This window comes from Bos taurus, chromosome 7, assembly GCF_002263795.3.
Source record: "Bos taurus isolate L1 Dominette 01449 registration number 42190680 breed Hereford chromosome 7, ARS-UCD2.0, whole genome shotgun sequence".
Lineage (NCBI taxonomy): Eukaryota > Metazoa > Chordata > Mammalia > Artiodactyla > Bovidae > Bos > Bos taurus.
This window is the reverse complement of record NC_037334.1, coordinates 31379694-31400772: the sequence shown is the minus strand read 5'-3', so window position 1 is coordinate 31400772 and position 21079 is coordinate 31379694. Positions and strand designations below refer to the sequence as shown.

At 41.0% G+C, this 21079-nt stretch overlaps 1 protein-coding gene across 11 annotated transcripts in view; it reads left to right on the top strand.

The window, feature by feature from the left end:
* Window positions 1-20060, top strand: part of SNCAIP (synuclein alpha interacting protein) — a 258415-nt gene extending 238355 nt beyond the window's left edge. For 9 of the 11 annotated variants that reach the window (XM_059888340.1, XM_059888339.1, XM_059888342.1 and 6 more), the window contains 4 exons: window positions 4536-4628; window positions 5199-6267; window positions 7530-7600; window positions 19341-19896. In XM_059888340.1, coding sequence (XP_059744323.1) covers window positions 4536-4628; window positions 5199-6267; window positions 7530-7600; window positions 19341-19425 — 1318 coding nt within the window. In that variant the 3' untranslated portion in view covers window positions 19426-19896. Of the gene's footprint in view, window positions 1-4535; window positions 4629-5198; window positions 6268-7529; window positions 7601-19340 lie in introns of all 11 variants that reach the window. The other 2 variants (NM_001205778.1, XM_024994517.2) reach the window with 2 other exon arrangements.
* The last annotated feature ends 1019 nt before the right edge of the window (window positions 20061-21079 follow it).

The following is a 21079-nucleotide window of genomic DNA, read 5'->3' as shown; positions in this document are numbered from 1 at the left end:
AAAAGGAATTACCAGAACAAAGGTGCATACATGTGGATTTTTGTTGTTGTTCAACCACTAATTCACGTCTGACTCTGTGACCCCATGGACTGCAGCACACCAAGCGTCTCTGTCCCCTCACTGTCTCCCAGAGTTTGCCCGAGTCATGTGTGTAGAATCGGTGATGCTATCCAACCATCTCATCCTCTGCCACCTTCTTCTTCTTTGCCTTCAGTCTTTCCCAGCATCAGGGTCTTTTCCAGTGAGTCAGTTCTTCATATCAGGTGGCCAAAATACTGGAGCTTCAGCTTCAGCATCAGGCCTTCCAATGAGTATTCAGGGTTGATTTCCATTAGGATTGACTGGTTTGATCTCCTTGCTGTCATGATACTTGTATACAGATGCTGCCTAATATTCTTCCAGAAATGTTGTACCAGTGGATACTCACCCCAGTAGTGTATGCACATATCCATCAAGAGGAACCTTAAAATAGTCCAATGGAATGTTTTTTTCTAAAGGTTTGTACTCAGAGAAAAGACTGAAAAACCTTCCCCTCAGTCTCTCAGCATAGAGTTGGAGAGGCTTTCCTGAGCTGTAGTAGTTGCTTTATTGGTAGAACTCTTCAAGGTCAGGGTCTTGGCTGCTCTCTGTGCTTTTGATCCTGGGATAAAACACACATGTACGCTAATAGGCAGCAGTTATTCCACTGTCTCCAAGCTGAAGGCTGTAGACAGTTGTAGTCAAGCCAATGAGAATATGAAATAAGAGAGGTTATGCTGGAGACCCTAGTTTTGTACTTACTGTGTGTCTCAGTGAGACTGGCAAAACTAAAACAGAAATTCACTTACTCTATTTAGTCCACTCTGCCCTTCAGACTCTAGGGCACCAATAACATCAAAAGGTGCACGAGGAAGGATGGGAAACACTAGTTTTTCAGTCCAAAATTGTGAGTGGGAGACAGTCTTGAGCGCCTTTTCCTCCTAGGATATTTTTACCAGTCCTTCATCAACATAGGTATTATTTAGAAATGGTACCCTTCAGCTCTCTCAGACATCCTGATCTATAAGTGTAGGTGTCAATGGGTTGAATTGTGGCCTCATAAAATGATGTGTTGGAGTCCTAACCCCTAGGACTTTGGAATGTGAACTTATTTGGAGATGGGTCTTTACAAAAGTAATCAAGTGAAAATTAAGTCATAGGATTGGGCCCAATCCAAGATGATTGGTGTCCTTGCAAAAGGGGAAAATCTGGACACAGAGACAGACACACACAGGGAGAAGATAATGTGCACAGGAAGGCAAAGATCAGGGTGATTCATTCAGAAGTCAGAGAATGCCAGAGATTGCTAGTGAACCACCAAACACTAGGAGAGAGGCAGAGGGCCAATTCTCCCTCACAGCCCTCCAAGGAACCAGCCTTGTCAACACCTCGGTTACAGACTGCTAGCCTCCAGAACTATGAGAAAATAAACTTCTGTTGTTTAAGGAAGGCAACTTGTGGTATTTGTTAGAGCAGCCTAGCAGACATACTGGACAAATGCTCACATATTTTCACATATTCATATTTCACATGCTCATATATTATAAAGTTGATTAGTCCTTTCTGAGGGCTTTTTTAGAATCTAGATAATAGAGTCCTTTTTTCCTCCATCCATACTTGGGATTCCTCTCATCAGTCAACCTAATTGCCTCCAAATAGTTTTCTTGACTGTGTCATAATTCACATTGACACCTAAAAACCCTTTAAAAGGAGACTGTAATCTTGCTTCATCTATTTTAATCCCTCACCTAATGTTTTTCTAAAATACTTGACAGACAATACCAAATTTCAAAGTAGGAAAAGTAGAAAGCTCCTGTATATTTTTTGTTTATTCTTTAGATTAGGGTCAGCAAACTATAGACTATATACTGAGGCCCAATTCACCCCACCACCTGTTGCTTTTTTTTTCCACCACCTGTTTTTGTAAATAAAGTTTTATTGAAACAGAGCCATACACATTTTCTTACATATTACTGAGTGTTGATTTCACAACTACATAAGCTGAGTTGAGTAATTATGACACAGAATTTGTGGTGTACAAGCCTAAAATATTTAATATTTGACCCTTTAGGAAAAAGTTTGCTGGCTTCCGCTTTATTTCAGTGTGTGAGTCACAGAATGAGCAAGATAAAATAAGATCACAGACTTCTAGGGATGGAATGGAATAGGAGGGATGGAATAGGAGAAGGCAATGGCACCCCACTCGAGTACTCTTGCCTAGAAAATCCCATGGACAGAGGAGCCTGGTAGGCTGCAGTCCATGGGGTTGCTAAGAGTCGGACACGACTGAGTGACTTCACTTTCACTTTTCACTTTCATGCATTGGAGAAGGAAATGGCAACCCACTCCAGTATTCTTGCTTGGAGAATCCCAGGGACGGTGGAGCCTGGTGGGCTGCCATCTATGGGGTCGCACAGAGTCAGACACGACTGAAGCGACTTAGCAGCAGCAGCAGCAGGGATGGAATGTTAGTACTAAGACTGACCACTTCTGAGAAAAGGAGAATATCTGGGGCTGGTGGAAGAGTATTATGCAAATCTGATGTCTCAATTAAATTTAGGTAGCCGACAGCTGTTGAGGATGTGCAGTGACATTTGGCAAGGAGAAGACTGAACTTCCTCAAGCCAGCATCGAAGATTCAGCAGCTCTTTTAAGAATACTTATAACTCATTGGTTTAGTTCTTCCTTCTGACTCATGGGAGCTGCTACCAGTTTTGATGCTTAGATTTCTACTCCTGTAACAAATTACCACATACTTAGTGGTTTAAAACAATGGACATTTATCTTACAGTTCTGTAGGTCAGGATACCAGAATGAATTTCTCTAGATTAAAATCAGTGTATTCACAGTCTGCTTTCCTTTCTGGAGACTCTCAGATGAAAGTCTGTTTCCTGCTCATTCAGGTCATGTAGCAGAATCAGTTTCTTGCTGAAGTCTCTGTTTTCTTGCTGTCAGCTGAGAGTCATTGCCAGCTCCTCGAGGCTACTGCATTGCTTGGCTCACAGCCGCTTCCTTCATCATCAAAGTCCCCAACCGCAGGTAGAGTCCTTACCACACTTTAAGTCCCTCTGATCTCCTTTTCTGCCTTCTCTTCACTGTTACTCATGTGGTGAGATTGGACCCACCCCATAATCCAACCTTATTTCCCTTTTTATCACATAAGGTAACATAATCACATCTTTCAGGGATTAGGATGTGATAGACATCTTTGGGGGGCAATGGGGAGTACCACAGGAATACTACAGAGATCAGTAAATACTGCTTACTTCTCTAAAATCAGAATCAGTGTAATTTACTTTTTCAAGTTCTATAATAATATGTGTTTTCTAAACAGATTTTACCTTCTTGAACCTATGGCTTTCAACCTATTTTCTTAACTTTAAATAAAGCACATTCTGATGCATATGCTTCTCTGTCTGGAGTAAATCAGCTGTTGCCATACACAGTTTTCTCTTTATACAAAAAATACCAAGTTATTTACCTGGTAGCTCAGCTGGTAAAGAATCTGTCTGCAATGTAGGAAACCCTGGTTCGATTCCTGGGTCAAGAAGTTCCCCTGGAGAAGGGAAAGGCTATGCATTCCAATATTCTAGGGCTTCCCTGGTGGCCTAGACGGTAAAGAATTCTTGCAGTTCGGCTGACCTGAGTTCAATTCCTTGTTGGGACAATACCCTGGAGGACAGCATGGCAACCCACTCAAGTATTTTTACCTGGAGAATCCCCCTGGACAGAGGAAACTGGTGGACTACAGTCCATGGGGTTGCAAAGAGTTGGACACGACTGAGTGACTAAGCACAGCACAGCATACCCAACTTGGAAGCAGTTCGCTTGCTTTGTTTTATTTAGCTTTTTTCTGATGGCTAAATTAACTCAATTACTTTATAAATTCAGACAATTTAGGGAGAGTGAGTAACATTTTGGAGTATATCCTTCTAGCTTGGGGTGTGGCTGGGGTTTGGGGAGAAAGAGAGATTTCTTAAAAATGAGATAATGAGATTATATTACACACAGCATTTTGTAACTTTTTTTTTCAACTTAAGGAAAGTAAATTACACTCTGTGTGTGTGTGTCTGTGTCTGTTTATATAAATACACTTCATACTGTATACTTTATATATATATACACACACGCATGTATTAGGGAAGCTTTTTCTATGCTACAAAAATTCAGATATATTATCATTCTTAATAGCTGCCTTCCTAGAAATAATTATAAATTGATTTACTCAGTCTTAGTGATGAGCATTTATGTTACAGTTTTTTTACTAATGGGCTTCCCAGGTGGTGCTAGTGGTAAAGAACCTGCCTGCCATGTGAATAATAAATTATCTTGTTGAGTACTTTTGATTGTATCCTTAGGAAAATTTCTGAATTATAAGGGTGAAGATTATGCACATTTGCAAGGCTTTTAGATTTATTGCAACTTATTGCAAATTATCATGAGAAAATGTATATCTATTAATTTATGGTAGTAGCCATGTGTCAGAGAACTTATTTGTTTTGATTTGTTTTTCCCAGACAGACAACGCAACGTGTCACACTGCAGAACCAGCTCCAACAACTTCTAGAAGCCCAGAAATCAGAGGGCAAGTCACTCCTTTCTTCACCCAGGTAATACCAGAAGTGGTGGTGGTTAGGATTGTTAAGTATTTTTAATCTCTGAGCCATTTTCTTGGACTTTCTTTTATTATCTTTTTAGAATATAACAACAGAAGACATTTTATTTTTATAAAGAGGAATAAAAATGAGCTATCATAGGGAAGAAGGCACTGGATCTAGGGTCAGAAGACGTGAGTTTATCTCTGGCTCTGCCATTTCTTCTTTCCATGACTATAAACAAGTCACTTACTCTTTTAGAGTCTTTTTTCCTTCATCTATGAAATGGAAATAAGGATACGTAGGCTCATAAGGTTATTGACAATGGGATTGGGAAAATTTGTGCAAAATTGATGTGTAAAAAAACAAAACAGTAGATACATTTGGTAGTCACAGCATAAGGTATGAGGCATCCCATTCTGGTTATGGTTGCCACCATGGAATGTTTATAGTTTGATTGAAACAGACATTATTCTTATTTCAGTCTTAGTGATGTGGAAGTTATTCACAGCAGTAAAGCCACGCAGTGGTTCATTATTTTAACCCAATAGGAGATCATCTCATATATTTTCCATCCTCTTTCAGTTCACCATCCTCTCCAGCTTGCAGAAAGTCCCAGTGGAAGTCCCCAGACGCAGAGGATGAGTCTGTAGCCAAAAGCAAATCAGGAGTCCAGGAAGGGATTCAGGTTCTTGGAAGCCTGTCAGCATCCAGCCGGGCTAGGGCCAAAGTAAAAGACGAAGATTCTGATAAAATCCTACGTCAGTTATTAGGAAAAGATATTTCAGAGAATGTCTGCACCCAGGAAAAGCTGTCGTTGGAATTCCAGGATGCTCAGACTTCCTCGAGGCATTCCAAAAAGATCCCCCTGGAGAAGAGAGAACTGAAGTTAGCGCGGCTGAAGCAGCTGATGCAGCGGCCACTGAGCGAGGCTGACACAGACTCCAACAACTCTGAGGACCCCAAGGGCACCCCTGTGAGGAAGGTTGACAGGCCCAGACCGCAGCCCATTGTGGAGAGTGTGGAGGGCGTGGACAGCGCAGAGAGCCTCCACTTGATGATCAAGAAACACACCTTGGCATCAGGACGCAGGTTTCCTTTTAGTATCAAGGCCTCCAAATCCCTGGAGGGCCACAGCCCATCCCCCACCTCAGAAAGCAGCGAGCCGGACTTGGAATCCCAGTGCCCAGGCTCAGGAAACACCCCCTCAAGCCAACCCTCTGGAGAAGCCCCTCAGCCCAGCCCTGACAGCACAGCCGCCCAGAAAGTGGCCACAAGTCCCAAGAGTGCCCTCAAGTCCCCGTCGTCCAAGCGCCGGACATCTCAGAACTCAAAACTTAGAGTGACCTTTGAGGAGCCGGTGGTGCAGATGGAGCAAACTAGCCTTGAACTAAATGGAGAAAAGGAGCGAGAAAAAGGCAGGACCCTCCAGCGGACGTCTGCTGCTAGCGAATCAGGGGATCAGCTCAAAAGGCCTTTTGGAACCTTCCGATCCATTATGGAGACACTCAGTGGCAACCAGAACAATAATAATAACTATCAGGCATCCAACCAGTTGAAGACCTCCACCCTCCCCTTAACCTCCCTTGGGAGGAAGGTGACAGACGGTAAGGGAAACACCGGGAGCTCTGCTAGCAAAGGAAAAAATAAGGCGGTGAGTGCTGTTTGGAGAATGTCCCTTTTATTCCTTTAAATTAATTACACCACAGATTACAGCCCTTGGCCACCTTGAGGGAATCCCGCAAGAATTCTAAATGATGCATGGAAAATCAGACTCAAGCGTTTCTAATGAGATATGTTGTGTTGAGTACCTTTTACTCTTCCTTTGGAAATTGAGAGAGGATGATTAAACAGGTCACAGGAGATTATATCCTGGTCCTTCGATTTCCCCAAGTAGTTTGATCATTGAGAATTAGGAGTTGTAGATGGGGAGGCATTTCTATAGGATTAGATTACAAAATCGATACGAAATCAGGCCCCTCTTCATCCCTGATTCTGCCTCAGGAAGAGTTAGTTCTCCTCATGTGACTGGACAGTTTATTCTTGAGCCCAATTAAACAACATACAAATAGAAATTCTATTTCTAAAGACTTAACTACTCAGCTTTAGAAAGACCTTTGAAATGAATATGCCGCAGGGACCTCCACATTGGCATTTTATGACACAAGCCCCTAAGGAAGCCCTAGTGGTCTACAGTGCTTGCCAGCACGCAGGGGATGGCAGAGTATGTGCCATGAACTACACTGTACAATTGCATTTATTGTAAAACCACATGTTATAATCTGGATTTAAATCCTGTGAATAAGAGATACGAACATCTTTTTAAGTAATGTTTCGTGCATGCTTTGTGCCTGCTATGCCCTTAAAAACATGGTATAGCAGCCAAAATGTGAAACCCTCTGTGAAATAGAAGGACCTAGAATATCCTTCATGGTAACTAGAGAGTCAACACCTGCATAATTTATTATTTGTTATAAGGTACAACCCCATTCCGGTGAGGTCTAAGAACTTTCCAGACTCTTTTTGCAGTACCAAAATCAAATTTTACTTAATATCACTCAAATTAACAGCACACAAATTTTAATTGCACATTGATTTCCACCGAGTTGTCTTTGTTATAAAAGACTAGCTTTGTATTTGCTTCAGCTTAGAAAAGCCAAGCTTGTGCCCCCGAACACCAGGCTCTATGGATTAAATATGTCCAAACTTACATTGCTGGAATAAAACTCTTCCAGGTAACTTAATGGGTCCTCTCACTGAGGAGTCAAAGATCTCAGCAGTTCCGCATGCACCGTAAAGTGTGTCCGAAGCTTCTGTCCTTTAACCTGTCTCCTGCATGCCTCCTGTTTATTGAGACATGTGCATGTGCTGAGCTTGTTGCATGTGTTCAGATGATTTTTAATTGCACCTCTCTAGGAGATGTACGGCAGCTGCATCAATCTTTCCTCTAACACGCTGATTGAAGAGCATCTGCATAACTATGCACGGTACGTGGTGCTAGGGGTGTATCCACAGCAGTACCAGGCCTTCGCTTTAAATTGCATGACCTTTTAAATGGTGGTCCTAAGGCACCTTTTGCAGGCGCTGACACCTAGGAAGTAGAAAATTCCGACTCCTCCCCCAAATAGAAGCTGGCAGATTTGTAACTGGTCCTTAGAAAGGGAGCAGGTACCCACCCTAATGGAGAGGCTTCATTCCAGTAGCAGAGGGCAGAGGAATCTGCTCAGATCACAAACAATCTGTGCTTCCCAGCTGACCTTGACTTTCAGTCTTTGTTTTAATGGTGGGCTTCCCCAGTAGCTCAGATGGTAAAGAACCCGCCTGCCAATGCAGAAGAGCCAGGTTTGATCCCTGGATTGGGAAGATCATCTGGAGAAGGGAATGGCAACCCACTCCAGTATTCTTGCCTGGAGAATTCCATGGACAGAGGCGCCTGGTGGGCTGCAGTCCATCAGGGTTGCAAAGAGTCAGAGAAGACTGAGCAACTAACACTTTCACTTTCTTTCACATGAGTAAGTATAGAAATGACACTTCCTGCCATGGGTGGAGTGAGTCAGCCTCCTATCATAATCAGAACTTTGAAACTGAGCTGAGGTTCTTCATTGCTGGTTGTAGACTGAAAGCTCCCTTAGTCAGCAGTCTGCTGCCCTCAGGAGAGCTGAGGTCCTACCATGCTGCAGTTAGTTCAGCGTTCAGGACTGCAATGCTGGTCTATAAGCCAGGCTGTGAGAACCCACCGCCATCAACAACCAAAAAAGGCCTTTCTTCAACACAATATTTGTGATTCAAAAGGCATGGACTGTGTATATAGAAGGATCATCTCCAAGGTCCCCAGTGACTCAGGCTGCTCCTTGAGCAAAGTCCTTCTTCGGCATAGCTTTCCTTCATCCCCGGGATACACACAACTCCCTAACAGAGCAGGAGACAGGAGGGTGCTTAGAAGAGAGCAACTGACAGGGAGGTACTACAGTCAAGTGCCTCTTGACAGGTTATTCCAGGAGAGATAAACCCCTAACCCCCTTTCAAGAGGACTAATCATCTAAATTAAGACTATGGCATGCCTTTTAGCACCCTTCCAAAATCCTCCAAAATGTTTGTGTGGAGATGTGTTTATATATGATAATTACAGATACACAAATACAAGCGAATGTGTTGTGGATATAAATGTTAGTTCAGAATTATAAGGTGTAAGAAATGTCACTCTGTTTTTCTTTCCCTCTAAATCAAATTTAATCCACTTCACGTCTCTGTTCAGGCTAGAGGAAAAGTAAATCTGTCATTTTACAGGGTCCCCCTAGGGATCTCATTAATTCCATACATAAGTTGAAGGAAGCCCCTTGAAGCTCTGGTATTTACGGGTCACCCTCATTCTGCTCAGGTCAGGCTCGCATGTTGCCTAAGTCTGGGCTGCTTCCCACCACATTGGGGCAGGGCGTCTTGGCCAGTGCTAACAGCCCAGTGCCTGAGTTGGGAAGGAAATAGAAAAAAAATACCCATCCCCTTCCCAGATGTTGGTATCAGCCCACTTCTGTTTCTCCCAGCCTATCTTGACCCTCCTTGTACCCTTCTGTGTCCACATCTTAGGTTCTGTCTTCTAGTATCTGAAAAATTCTGACTTTGTCCTTAAAGGGAAATCACCAATAATACTCTAAGGCAAGGAAGCACACAGGCTTGGGGAACTCCTTTGAAGCAGGAGGGAAAAGACCTCTCATTTCTTCCAGGCTCCCACAGCACCTGAAAACAAGATAATTAGTATCACAGTAGATTCTCCTGCTAGATATATTTCATCCTGTCTTCTTACAAGCAGGGAAACAAAGCTAACAATCTACTATAATAGGATTACAGAAATCAGAGCACAAAAGGAGGTTATGAGGCTACTCAGATATCTGACAACTGGGTTAACACTTTCCTTCTCAGTTAAAGGAACAGTCCTTCTGAAGACTCAGTTTTGAACCTATCAGATTCACTGGCTTTATGTATTAAGAGAGTTTTCTTTCAGTAATAAAGAGAAACCCCAAAATTATAATTATAATTCAGTGTATTTAGATAAACATCCAGACCCCCTCCCCCTTTCTATCATATAAAATCAATGTGTATTTTATCATGGTTTTAGTTTGACATGTGTTCCATGAAAAGTGAAAATGCACTAGTTTGTCCACTGTAGAGTGAAAAGTTTTCTCCTATTCACTCACCACACACAGAGGCAGGGAGGACCAGCCCAGTTCACTCCTTAGATAAAGTAAGGATGGCTATATCTAGTTGAAATAAAGATCCCTCAAATTAGCATGGAAATGTGAACATGCGAAATACCTATTTATTCTTGTCTTGCCTTTGGGATCCATTAGCAGGGGCATCCCACAGAAGGGGGGAAAAAAGGAAAAAGCTCAAGTGCCTGTCTACCAGTGATGCCTTCAAATCTTGACCCAAGAATTTTCTTGAAGGCCACATGGTTCCTCTGGGGAGCAGGGACTGCCTGGGATCATGTAACTTTGGAAAGCAGTGGCAGTCATTGGGTTGAAGTTGGCTCTCAGCATTATGCCACTGGTGACCCTATCAGAATGTCCCTGGGAGAAAGAGAGGGGCAATGGACCCTCCTTCCAGCCCTATCCTTGGTCACGTTTTACTTCCTAAGATTTTTTTTTCAGTAAAGGAAAAATAGAGAATGAATACAGCATTCTAATGTCAGCTCTGTGAGGGGGTTTCTGTTTGCTATTTATTTTTCCAAAGTGGTCACAGTTTGATAGCAAAGAATCTAATGTCTTTTCAATGCCCTTTAAAATTAGATTCAACTCTGTTACTTGGAATAGTTTTCCCAGTGTGTTTCAACTGCAGAGGATGACTTTGTTTATAACAAGCAGATTTATCTTTACTTTTTTTTTATAAAGGACAAGTTGGTTTTAAATTATTACAACTCCAAGGGAATGTTGGCAGTTACTTATCTTAAAATGCCAATAAGACATTCATTTCCCAGAGTTTAAGTCTATGTGAGATCTGTAACACATAAAATGAGCATCGATTCCAGTCCCTGATAGGCAGATGGCATTAACCCCTGGCCACCACTAGTCATATCCTCTCTGACCACAGTGGCACCATGGCCTGAGGGGTTAGCATCAGGAAGCCCCTAATCCTATCACCAACATGAGAGCAGACTCCTTAAAAAGACATTAAGCAATAAACACCATTAGTGTGGGTTTTACTGCCAAGGAATTAGCCACGCTGGGACTTATACATCCGGAGCCAAGAGCTAGTAGCACATATTTCATATAGATGTCAAGACTGTTCAACAGCCACTTCAGAAAGAGTGGTAAATTTGAACTGAAATGATGTGAAATGATGTAAGGATATGACAGTGGTCATCTGCTGTGCCCAGTTTGAGGTTAGAGTTCAGGGTACCCCTGCTATGCATGTGCATACACACACACACACACACACACACACACACACACACATCTGTCCTTATTGCCAGGAAATATTACTAAACAGAAAAGTAAGCCAAAGACAGGGAAGACATTGGGAAGGTAGAGGTGAGGCCCTGGCTGAAACCTGTCCCAGGCAGTGTATACCCTCGGCCCCACTGAACAGCATTCCAGAATCATGATAGAAGATGCAGGGAGAACAAAAAGGAATCTCTGATCCTGGTACTAAAGCATTTTGCCATCATTTCTCTGGGTATAAATCAAATAACCACACCTTAATCTTAAAACTTCTGACCTGAAACTATTTTCAACTTTTAGAGATTCTTGAAGGGATAATTACCTAGTCATAGGGGTGTGACCAAACTAGCTGAGATTATGTTGATTGCATAGTTCTAGACTGAATCCCTGAGAGCAGACTGAATCTTACCAATTTAACAGTTCAGAAAAGCTTGTTAGAGTGCCAGTACTAAAAGGGGGTTTGGTAACCCTGTAGACAGAGTTTCTGCCCCCACACTACAATTTTATGTTCTAATCTCTGATATGAAGTATATTTCTCTGTGTTTTTGCATCTGATACAGTAGTTCTGGGGTCCAGAGCCAGGAGAAGTTGGTGTACCTGTGGTAACCACCTCTGCCTCAGAAATCCCTAGAACTCCTCTGTCTCCTTTCCCTATAGCCTTCCCCACATTTGCCCAGTTTTCTCCTGCTCAGCTCTTGTCCCGCCCACCCCCACCTCTGCCTCCCTAGGATTCACATTCATTTCAGAGAGAAAATTTCATACAGGTCCCTATGATGTGTCCCAATCTGAAACCATTTCTCCAGATTACATCCATTAAGTGACAGCCTCTCCTTTGAAATGGGTCACAGTTTTGCATTGTTCTTGGCTGTTGCCTAGTAGAATCCTGTGTGTGGAGAAAAATGCCCATGTGATGGGGAATTGTTCACATGATCAGCTCTTTCCAGTGTCTGGGCACAACTTAGCAAACCCTTTATAAAATCTGCCAGAGTTTGCAAGATTCATGAGAGTGTGATTCACACATGGAGTTTTTATTCATAAGTTCCTTATACCCTCTGGGAAAAGGAGAAAGCATATTCTATCATAGGAAGACAGTAGAACAAGGTTTAGCATCAAAATGTGATGAGTTGAGATATAGAAGAAGCTATTGCAAATAAGAATCCATGTTCTATCTCAAAGCACTGCACTTGGAAGGCAAGAAACCAACATGTGGAACACCTATGAGCTGCAGGTAGGAGGGGACAGAGGGGAGATCTACCTTAGAAACCAAAATCCTCCCATCAGAAATACACTCTTTCAGCATACTCATCTGGTTTAAGTGTACTCCCAACAGTTATGAACAAACAGTTCCCTTCTCCCTCCTCCACCTTCCTCCCCTCTCCCTTTCCCTCCCCCACGGTCCGGTTTGGAATCGTATAACCTCCAAAGGGGACGAATGTAGAACCAGTGTCATATTTGCACCACACATCTGCCACTGCTATACTGTCTTTGCACATTAAACGGTCTATAAACTCTCCTAAGCCTCGAGTTTTAAAGAAGCCGTAAGTCACTTGAGTTTTTAAAGTATCAGGTAGAGACTTTACCCAAACATCTTCTGGTATCTTCACTGAGAATCCCTGCTCCAACCACAGCCATCCGAGCTATCCCTTCCCACCTGGAGGACAGTGTAGCTGTACAACTCTCCTGCATGTCAGATCCCTGGATTGCCAGTGTCCTTTGTTTCAATACTGTCGTTAGCAATTTTGCTGTGCCAGAATAAGGCATGTTCCTTCATTTAGCAAGAGAATAATCAAGAGAAAATTGAGAGGATGTAGTTAAAACATGGTCAACTCCATGAAAGGTGTAAGAACTTCCTGGGAGTGGTAACCCTAAGTAGCACCATCATACCCCAGTCTGTACCCCAGTGTCTAGTTTGGTGCCTGGCACAGGGTAGGGACTTTAGAATATATGAAGGAGAGGAAGCTAGAGAGAGGGACAGGAGGAAGGATAGGGAAAAGAAAAGACCAAGCAAGCCTGTCATCCTGAAGAAAGAATGGTATGCTCTGTAGAAGCCTGCTGCTGCTAAGTCGCTTCAGTCATGTCCGACTCTGTGCGACCCCAGAGACAGCAGCCCACCAGGCTCCCCCATCCCTGGGATTCTCCAGGCAAGAATACTGGAATGGGTTGCCATGTCCTTCTCCAATGCATGAAAGTGAAGACTGAAAGTGAAGTTGCTCAGTCGTATCCGACTCGTAGCAACCCCATGGACGGCAGCCCACCAGGCTCCTCCGCCCCTGGGATCTTCCAGGCAAGAGTACTGGAGTGGGTCGCCCTAGGCCTTTTGATTACAAGTCTACTCCCCTACAGTAAGTTTAATATTGAGTATTTCAAGTATATATTTTTATTCTTTGAGCCAGAATCTCATTTTTTAGAAGATGGGCATTTATAGATATGCTCTCAGTGAAGGTGTGAAGGAGATCACAGAAATAGCTAAGTCAGTCTACCTATTTTGGCCATCAGTAGGAATATGTAGTGCATACTCATGGGCCAGTTTAGACAGATTCTCTAAAATAACTTGCCATCTAGTCACCCTGGGCTGTAGAAATATGGAATCCAGGCACAGATGAGTCAGCAGGTTAGATTACTTGAAAAACTGTTACTTAAATTTAAGCCTTCTTTCCAATTTTGGTCACAGAGAATGTGATTTTATATCCAAAAATGAAATCAAGAGCAGTAAATTATCTGAATAATTCATGCCAGAATTACCCAAACACTTTTGCTTTTTTAAAAAAATTTGAATACTGGTTATTCAGGACTAAGTAATTGAAGGGTTCAGGGAGTCTTGAATCATCCTGATATTATTCAGATAAAAGCCTCAAATTAACATTTTACTTGGTATTGACTCAACTCTAATCATGCTGGGTTTTGTTCTGCACAAACTGCTTTTAGTGTCTTTAAACACAACACCCCTTATATTAAAGTAGAAATACTCCCTCAGTGTCTAAATTATGATGATATCCTTAGACTTTTTTTTTAAGTTTTATTGATTTTTATATTTTTTTGTCCAAGTGCTATAGGTACATATGATAGTAACGCCTTATAACAAAAACTGGCTGTCCATGTGTCCAACCTCCCCTGTTCTCATTCCTACTCCCCTGAATCAGACATTTGCTTTGCTTTTAGGTGTTTTAACTAGTATTCTATATTTCTCAATAATGCGCTTATATGGACTTTCAATTTTAGATATTATGCTGTCTATCGGCATCTTACTATAGAAAATAAAAATGATAGCTGCTGCTTATAAAGCACTTACAATGTACCAAAGAATATTCCAGGTACTTCATGCATATTGACTTTTAATCTTCACAATGAATGACACAATATGGTAGATATTATTATTTATCTAGATTTTCCAGATTGGAAACCAAGACACAGAGAAATTATACATCTTGCCCAAGATTACACAGTACCAGTGGTAATAAATTATGTATCCAGGGTTTCAGCTCAGTTTGGTTCCAAAATCCATGTTCTCAACAATGAACCAAATTTGGCCAGCTCTATTTGGACAAATTTGGCAACCAGCACTGCCCCCCATTTCAACACACACACACATATACACACCTGCTTCCTCTTCCCACCGTCAATATAGTTGTATCACTCTTGGGAGTTAAATCAGTATTTGGCATTTATTATTATTCAGTTCAGTTCAGTCGCTCAGTCATGTCCGACTCTTTGCGACCCCATGAATCGCAGCACGCCAGGCCTCCCTGTCTATCACCAATTCCTGGAGTTCACTCAGACTCACGTCCATCGAGTCAGTGATGCCATCCAGCCATCTCATCCTGTGTCGTCCCCTTCTCCTCCTGCCCCCAATCCCTCCCAGCGTCAGAGTCTTTTCCAATGAGTCAACTCTTCGCATGAGGTGGCCAAAATACTGGAGTTTCAGCTTTAGCATCAGTCCCTCCAATGAACACCCAGGACTGATCTCATTTAGAATGGATTGGTTGGATCTCCTTGCAGTCCAAGGGACTCTCAAGAGTCTTCTCCAACACCACAGTTCAAAAACATCAATTCTTCGGCACTCAGCTTTCTTCACAGTCCAACTCTCACATCCATATATGACCACAGGAAAAACCATAGCCTTGACTAGATGGACCTTTGTTGGCAAAGTAATGTCTCTTCTTTTGAATATGCTGTCTAGGTTGGTCATAACTTTCCTTCCAAGGAGTAAGCGTCTTTTAATTTCATGGCTACAATCACCATCTCCAGTGATTTTAGAGCACAAAAAAATAAAGTCTGACACTGTTTCCACTGTTTCCCCATCTATTTCCCATGAAGTGATGGGACCAGATGCCATGATCTTCATTTTCTGAATGTTGAGCTTTAAGCCAACTTTTTCACTCTCCTCTTTCACTTTCATCAAGAGGCTTTGTAGTTCTTCTTCACTTTCTGCCATAAGGATAGTGTCATCTGCTTATCTGAGGTTATTGATATTTCTCCCAGAAATCTTGATTCCAGCTTGTGCTTCTTCCAGCCCAGTGTTTCTCATGATGTACTCTGCATATAAGTTAAATAAGCAGGGTGACAATATATAGCCTTGACATACTCCTTTTCCTATTTGGAACCAGTCTGTTGTTCCATGTCCAGTTCTAACTGTTGCTTCCTGACCTGCATATAGGTTTCTCAAGAGGCAGGTCAGGTGGTCTGGTATTCCCATCTCTTTCAGAATTTTCCAGTTTATTGTGATCCACACAGTCAAAGGCTTTGGCATAGTCAGTAAAGCAGAAATAGATGATTTTCTGGAACTCTCTTGCTTTTTCCATGGTCCAACAGATGTTGGCAATTTGATCTGTGGTTCCTCTGCCTTTTCTGAAACCATCTTGAACATTTGGAAGTTCATGGTTCACATATTGCTGAAGCCTGGCTTGGAGAATTTTGAGCATTACTTTACTAGTGTGTGAGATGAGTGCAATTGTGCGGTAGTTTGAACATTCTTTGGCATTGCCTTTCTTTGGGATTGGAATGAAAACTGACCTTTTATTATTATTATGGCTGTCTAAATAGTTATCACAGTGGATATGTGCAATGTACTATTGTTACATTTATTTATGTAACTTTGTTTTCCTTGAATATAATAATTTTGATTTTTAAGTATGTAATTTCTGAACACTCTGCTAGAGACAAAAACCCTTCTTTCAGTGCATTCAGACAAATCAGGTACCTCTCTGTTTCAGTCTATTCATGGAGACACCATCTTTCCTTTGCCCCAGTCTAGATTGCTGCTATCTGGCAGTGCTACACAGCTGTAACCATGCAGTTTCTTATATACATTATCCTGGGAATTGCCTTTGGCTTTTCCCCTGTGATTTCCTGAATCTGTCTTTTCCCTTTTTGTCAGTCTGTATGTTTTCTTTGGTAAAGACAATTTGCATCCTGTGGAGGTGAAGGGATGCTAAAGGTTTTGAGGCCTTGCCTGCCTGAAAATAGCTTCATTTTGCCCTCATATGGATTAGCACTATTTGGCTGGGTATAGAACTCTTGACAGGAAACTAATTTTCCCTTAGAATCTTGAATAGATTATTTCATTTTCCTCTTGCTTCTAATGTGTCTGTCAAGAAGCTCAGCTTCTCCCTAATTTCTAATCCATTGGAAGCTTTTATGATTTTTCTCTTTATCTCCAGTATTTTGATTTCATGGTACTTTGCCATGATTCTATTCTATCTATGTGCTTTGGTACTGGAAGTGTTTTTGTACAATTTCTTTGAAAATTTTATCCCCTACTGCTTTTCTGTTCATTTTTCTGGAAATACTGTTAATCTGATGTTCAACACACTGAACTGATCCTTTTCTAACTATTTTTTCTATTTTTCTAAGTATTATCTAACTATATTTCTCCTATTTTTATCCATACTTTTGCTTTTTCTAAAAATTATTTCTAGGATATTTACTCAACTTTACTTTTCAATTTCTAACTTTTTATTTCTTTGATTATTGTGTTAATATTCAGTAGCATTTTATTGGTTTTCTCTTTTTTTTTCATAGCACTAAGTATGCAAGACTTATTTAAATTTTATACTCAAATACAAATACAAATGTATATGTTTATCTTTCCTTCCTTTTTACAATAAAGATGGCATCCTTTACACATAGTCTTGCTTCTTGCTTTTTTTATCTATCATTTTAGAGGTCTTTATGTATTCATTAAAGAGAGCTTCTTCATTCTTTTACATAGATATGTATTCTTTATTTGTATAAATGTATTATTTTTAATTCTACATTTTTGTTGAGATTCTGGTTTTTCTTGTTGATTTGTAGCAGCTCTTTATGTATTATAAATTATAAGAATTAGCTCTTTGTGATACAAATAGCAAACGTTTTCCTCAGTTTTTCTTGTTACAATTTTTTGAAGTTCTTATCACCCCTTATATTATCTCTACTCACTTTGACTGCTGTTTCTCTATTTATCCTGGTCTCTGTCCGTCATAGTAGCACTCTTCTCAAACATCTGGTGATCCCTAACTCATTCGTATTTAAGAATAAGACACTAAAACTGAACAGAAGCTCTGGCTTGTTGACTGGTAGATATTGCATCACACAGACTGGTTAAGTACTAGGCTCTTGGGCTGGGAAACTCACTGTCAGTATTTGTAGGACTTTTCTTTTGGCAGTTGACTTCTCAAGATAAGGAAACTCCAGTCTCCTCCTAGGATCTATTAACCTACCTTCCAGGAATCTTTGGGTTAAAGTAACAGGGGATAGGTTGACAATTGTGTTTTATAACTTTCACCTAATCCTATGGTTTTCACCCCTTCAGCTGAATTTAGAATCTCCCTGGTCCATGCCTTGCAAATTGTAACCTGCGGTCTCTCTTCACATTGGGAAAGGGACAGTCACCTGGCTGCATTAGGTCAGGAAGGTAATCTGGGTATGAACTGGTACTTCCAAAAAGTTTAAAATAGTCTTCCTATTTTCAGCACTCACACAGCACCCACTGCGACTTTCAGAAGTACATAGGGTTTCTAGTTCCTGTATCATGAACATCAGTTTGTTGGGTTCCCTGACTGTAGGCTTAGATTTCTGCTTTTCCTGCCTGCTCTGCTAAATCAATTCCACATGTTCATCCATTTTCCTGTTTCTGAAATGTTATTGGCAGTTTGTGTGTGTTATCATCTCCTCTTCCATTTCCCTTATTCATTTAGGTTGGTGCCTTTTTTATTCATTTGCATGTTCTTTTGTAAGAAAGGGATGATTAATACTATATATTCAGTCTATCATGCTTAATTGGAAGTTCCTAGAACATCTTTTAACCAACCAGGTTTTTCCTTCACACTCTTCCCTTTCTTTCCCGTGAACATCTCTCTAAAGTTCTGTTCAGATGAACTTTAAATAAAAATAAAAATTACAACTTTCAGACAGTGATGATGATTGTTATTAACCAGTCTAAGAATAAACTACATAATCTTTGTAAGCAAGTGTGATTTTGAGGGCCATAAAGCCATCCTTGGAGTTCTCCAGTCAAATGTGGCCTCATGTGAGCAAGTACCATTCCCAGAAACAGTTTGTTTTTGTCTGTCGTAGCAACAAGAAGGAATTTAGTAGGATGCACACTTGCTCACACTCAGAAGATAACTCCTGTCTGGGAGATTTTACACCCAGAATGGGACTAATATTTCAATGAAAATGAGTGCTTCTTCCCAGGGGAAATTCACATAAAAAGCAAAACTGTTCCCAGACTTGAGCTGGTACTTCTTTCCATAGATTTACAAGGTGTTGCGTATTGAAGGGAAAACAGCTCTGTTGTTCCCTAGGCTCTTCTTTTTCCTATAGATATACCTACTTGTGTTTTTCCACCGTGCTACTACTCAGTAATCACACACCCAGAGCAAAAGCATTTCCTTTAAACTATTAATACTCAAGCTTACTGGAGAATAAAAAGTGTCACCAGTGAACCCCATGAATAAAATATACATATCTCTTGTTTCAATCTAACAAGCAGTACTACTCTTCCTGTTTTGTTTGACTGATAAAATTCATTTGACTGTAGAATTTTACTTGGATTCCAATCGGCATGATTGAGTAATTACTTCCGGGGCCAAATTTTAAAGTATCCATATAGTATGTTATTACATGACTATTCCTTTTATTTAAAGAGTGGTTTGTATGAAAAAAAAAATAATTTTCATTCTGGAATGAAGTGTTCTTCAGTGTGGTTTGTGTGAGGATAATTTCCATTTTGGGTGAGCTGTTTAGTGGCATTGTATTGTAACTTGACTATAGTTTTATCTAATTTTGGCCTTGTGGTTTGTCTTCCACTTAGGCATGATGACATCAGTAGAAAAATGAAGAAATCCTACAGTATAAAGCATGTTGCTGAGCCAGAATCAAAAGAACTCTTCTTATAAATCACTTTTTTATAATCTCTCATTGCTGCCCTTTGGACACCATTGGAAATTTCTGGACTGTCCTCTGTGGAAATAGAATCATGAGAACAATGCCTCACCAGCAGAAGACCAGACGATTAGGATGCCTTAAATTTATAGCACTAGCATATATAAGACACATTTTTGGGTGATATTTGTATATATAACTTGTTTTTAAAGAGATGCAGTTTGAAAGCATGATTGGGCAAATGTATGTTTTTTAAGATTAATTCAACCTCCCCACAGGACATCCACCAGCCACTGACACCGCTTTGTCTCATCAGTTGCATGGGTGTTTGCTGATGCTGGTTGAACCCTCCCTTTCCCCATAATATGGGCAATTTGGGCTCAGCTTCTCCGGGAGACCAGGTCAGTACTGTTGTTATCTGTCGAGTGTTTTTTTCTGTCGTTTCTACTTTTTGTATAAAGGAAATAAAACAATGTTAACAACCACCTGTAAGCTTGGGGCACTTACTTTCTAATAAGTCTGTGATGTTCTGATTTCTAAGGGGCTTTAAGCATATTTTGACTGCTGGTATTTTATTTCAGGAACAAACTGCCCAGTTGAGCTGCTTTCCCATAGGGGTAAAATAAAACATTCTACTTTTCACTAAAGTACTAAAGGATCAAACGGGTATATAAAGTAAGTCAATTCCTTCTGTCTTTTCAAATCTCAGTGTTGACAAGAGAAAATATTAATGACAGCTAAGGATTTAGCCCCTTCTTGGGTCTCTTTTTTTCTGCCTCTAACACATGATGAGGCCTGTCTAATCCCTTTAGGAGACAGTGTGGAGCCTGAGTTCATAACAGCCCTATTGTTGATGCAGCTCTTTGAATCCATGTAAGAGTAAGTTACAGATGGTTTTGTCCTATCGTGTGAAAATGTATTTCTCTTGCAACTTCAAGAGTTTTATTTTCAAAGCGTTGGCATGGTCTGTAAGAGGCCTGTCAAGTTTTAGTTTGAAAGTAGTATGTATTCTTATCAGAAGGAAGGAGCAGTGTATGCTATTAGCAATTACTAGCAATGTTTCTGCCATCAACTGTGGACCATTCTGTGTCCTGGTGGGCAAAATAGGTCAAGGTACTGAATTAACAGGCAATTTTGAAAAGGTGGGTCATTCAACAAACTTGGGCTTGATGACATGCAATGAAGTTTAGGAGATGGAGGTAATGGTTAAGTGCCTTTTATGTACCAGCCATGCTTATGTGAAGGTATTATGACTTTCATTTTATAGATTAGAAAATTAAACTTCAGAAAGTATAAATTCCGTGTCCAAGGCACCACCACTAGCAATAGCAGACTTGGCTTTGGTACACGTTTGTTCATTGTTCTCACTTCACTGTCCGTCTGTCCTGCACAACACTGTCTTCTTAGTGCATGGACCACTGGACTAGCACACAGGAAGCTTATGGTGCTGTGGTGTTGGCTCTGGTCCTGGACACCCCGTTAGTCTTGGGCAAGGGACACTGCCTCCTTAATAAATCTGGGGAAAGGAGGAGACTGGCATACCCATCTAGGAGGTAGGTTCCTTCCAACTTATAGAGCAGTGTGTCTGTGAATGTCAGCTAGTCTACACTGTCATTCATGTCCTGTGAGAGCCTGGTGCTGCGTGTGGTTCTACGTTTCCCCACATTG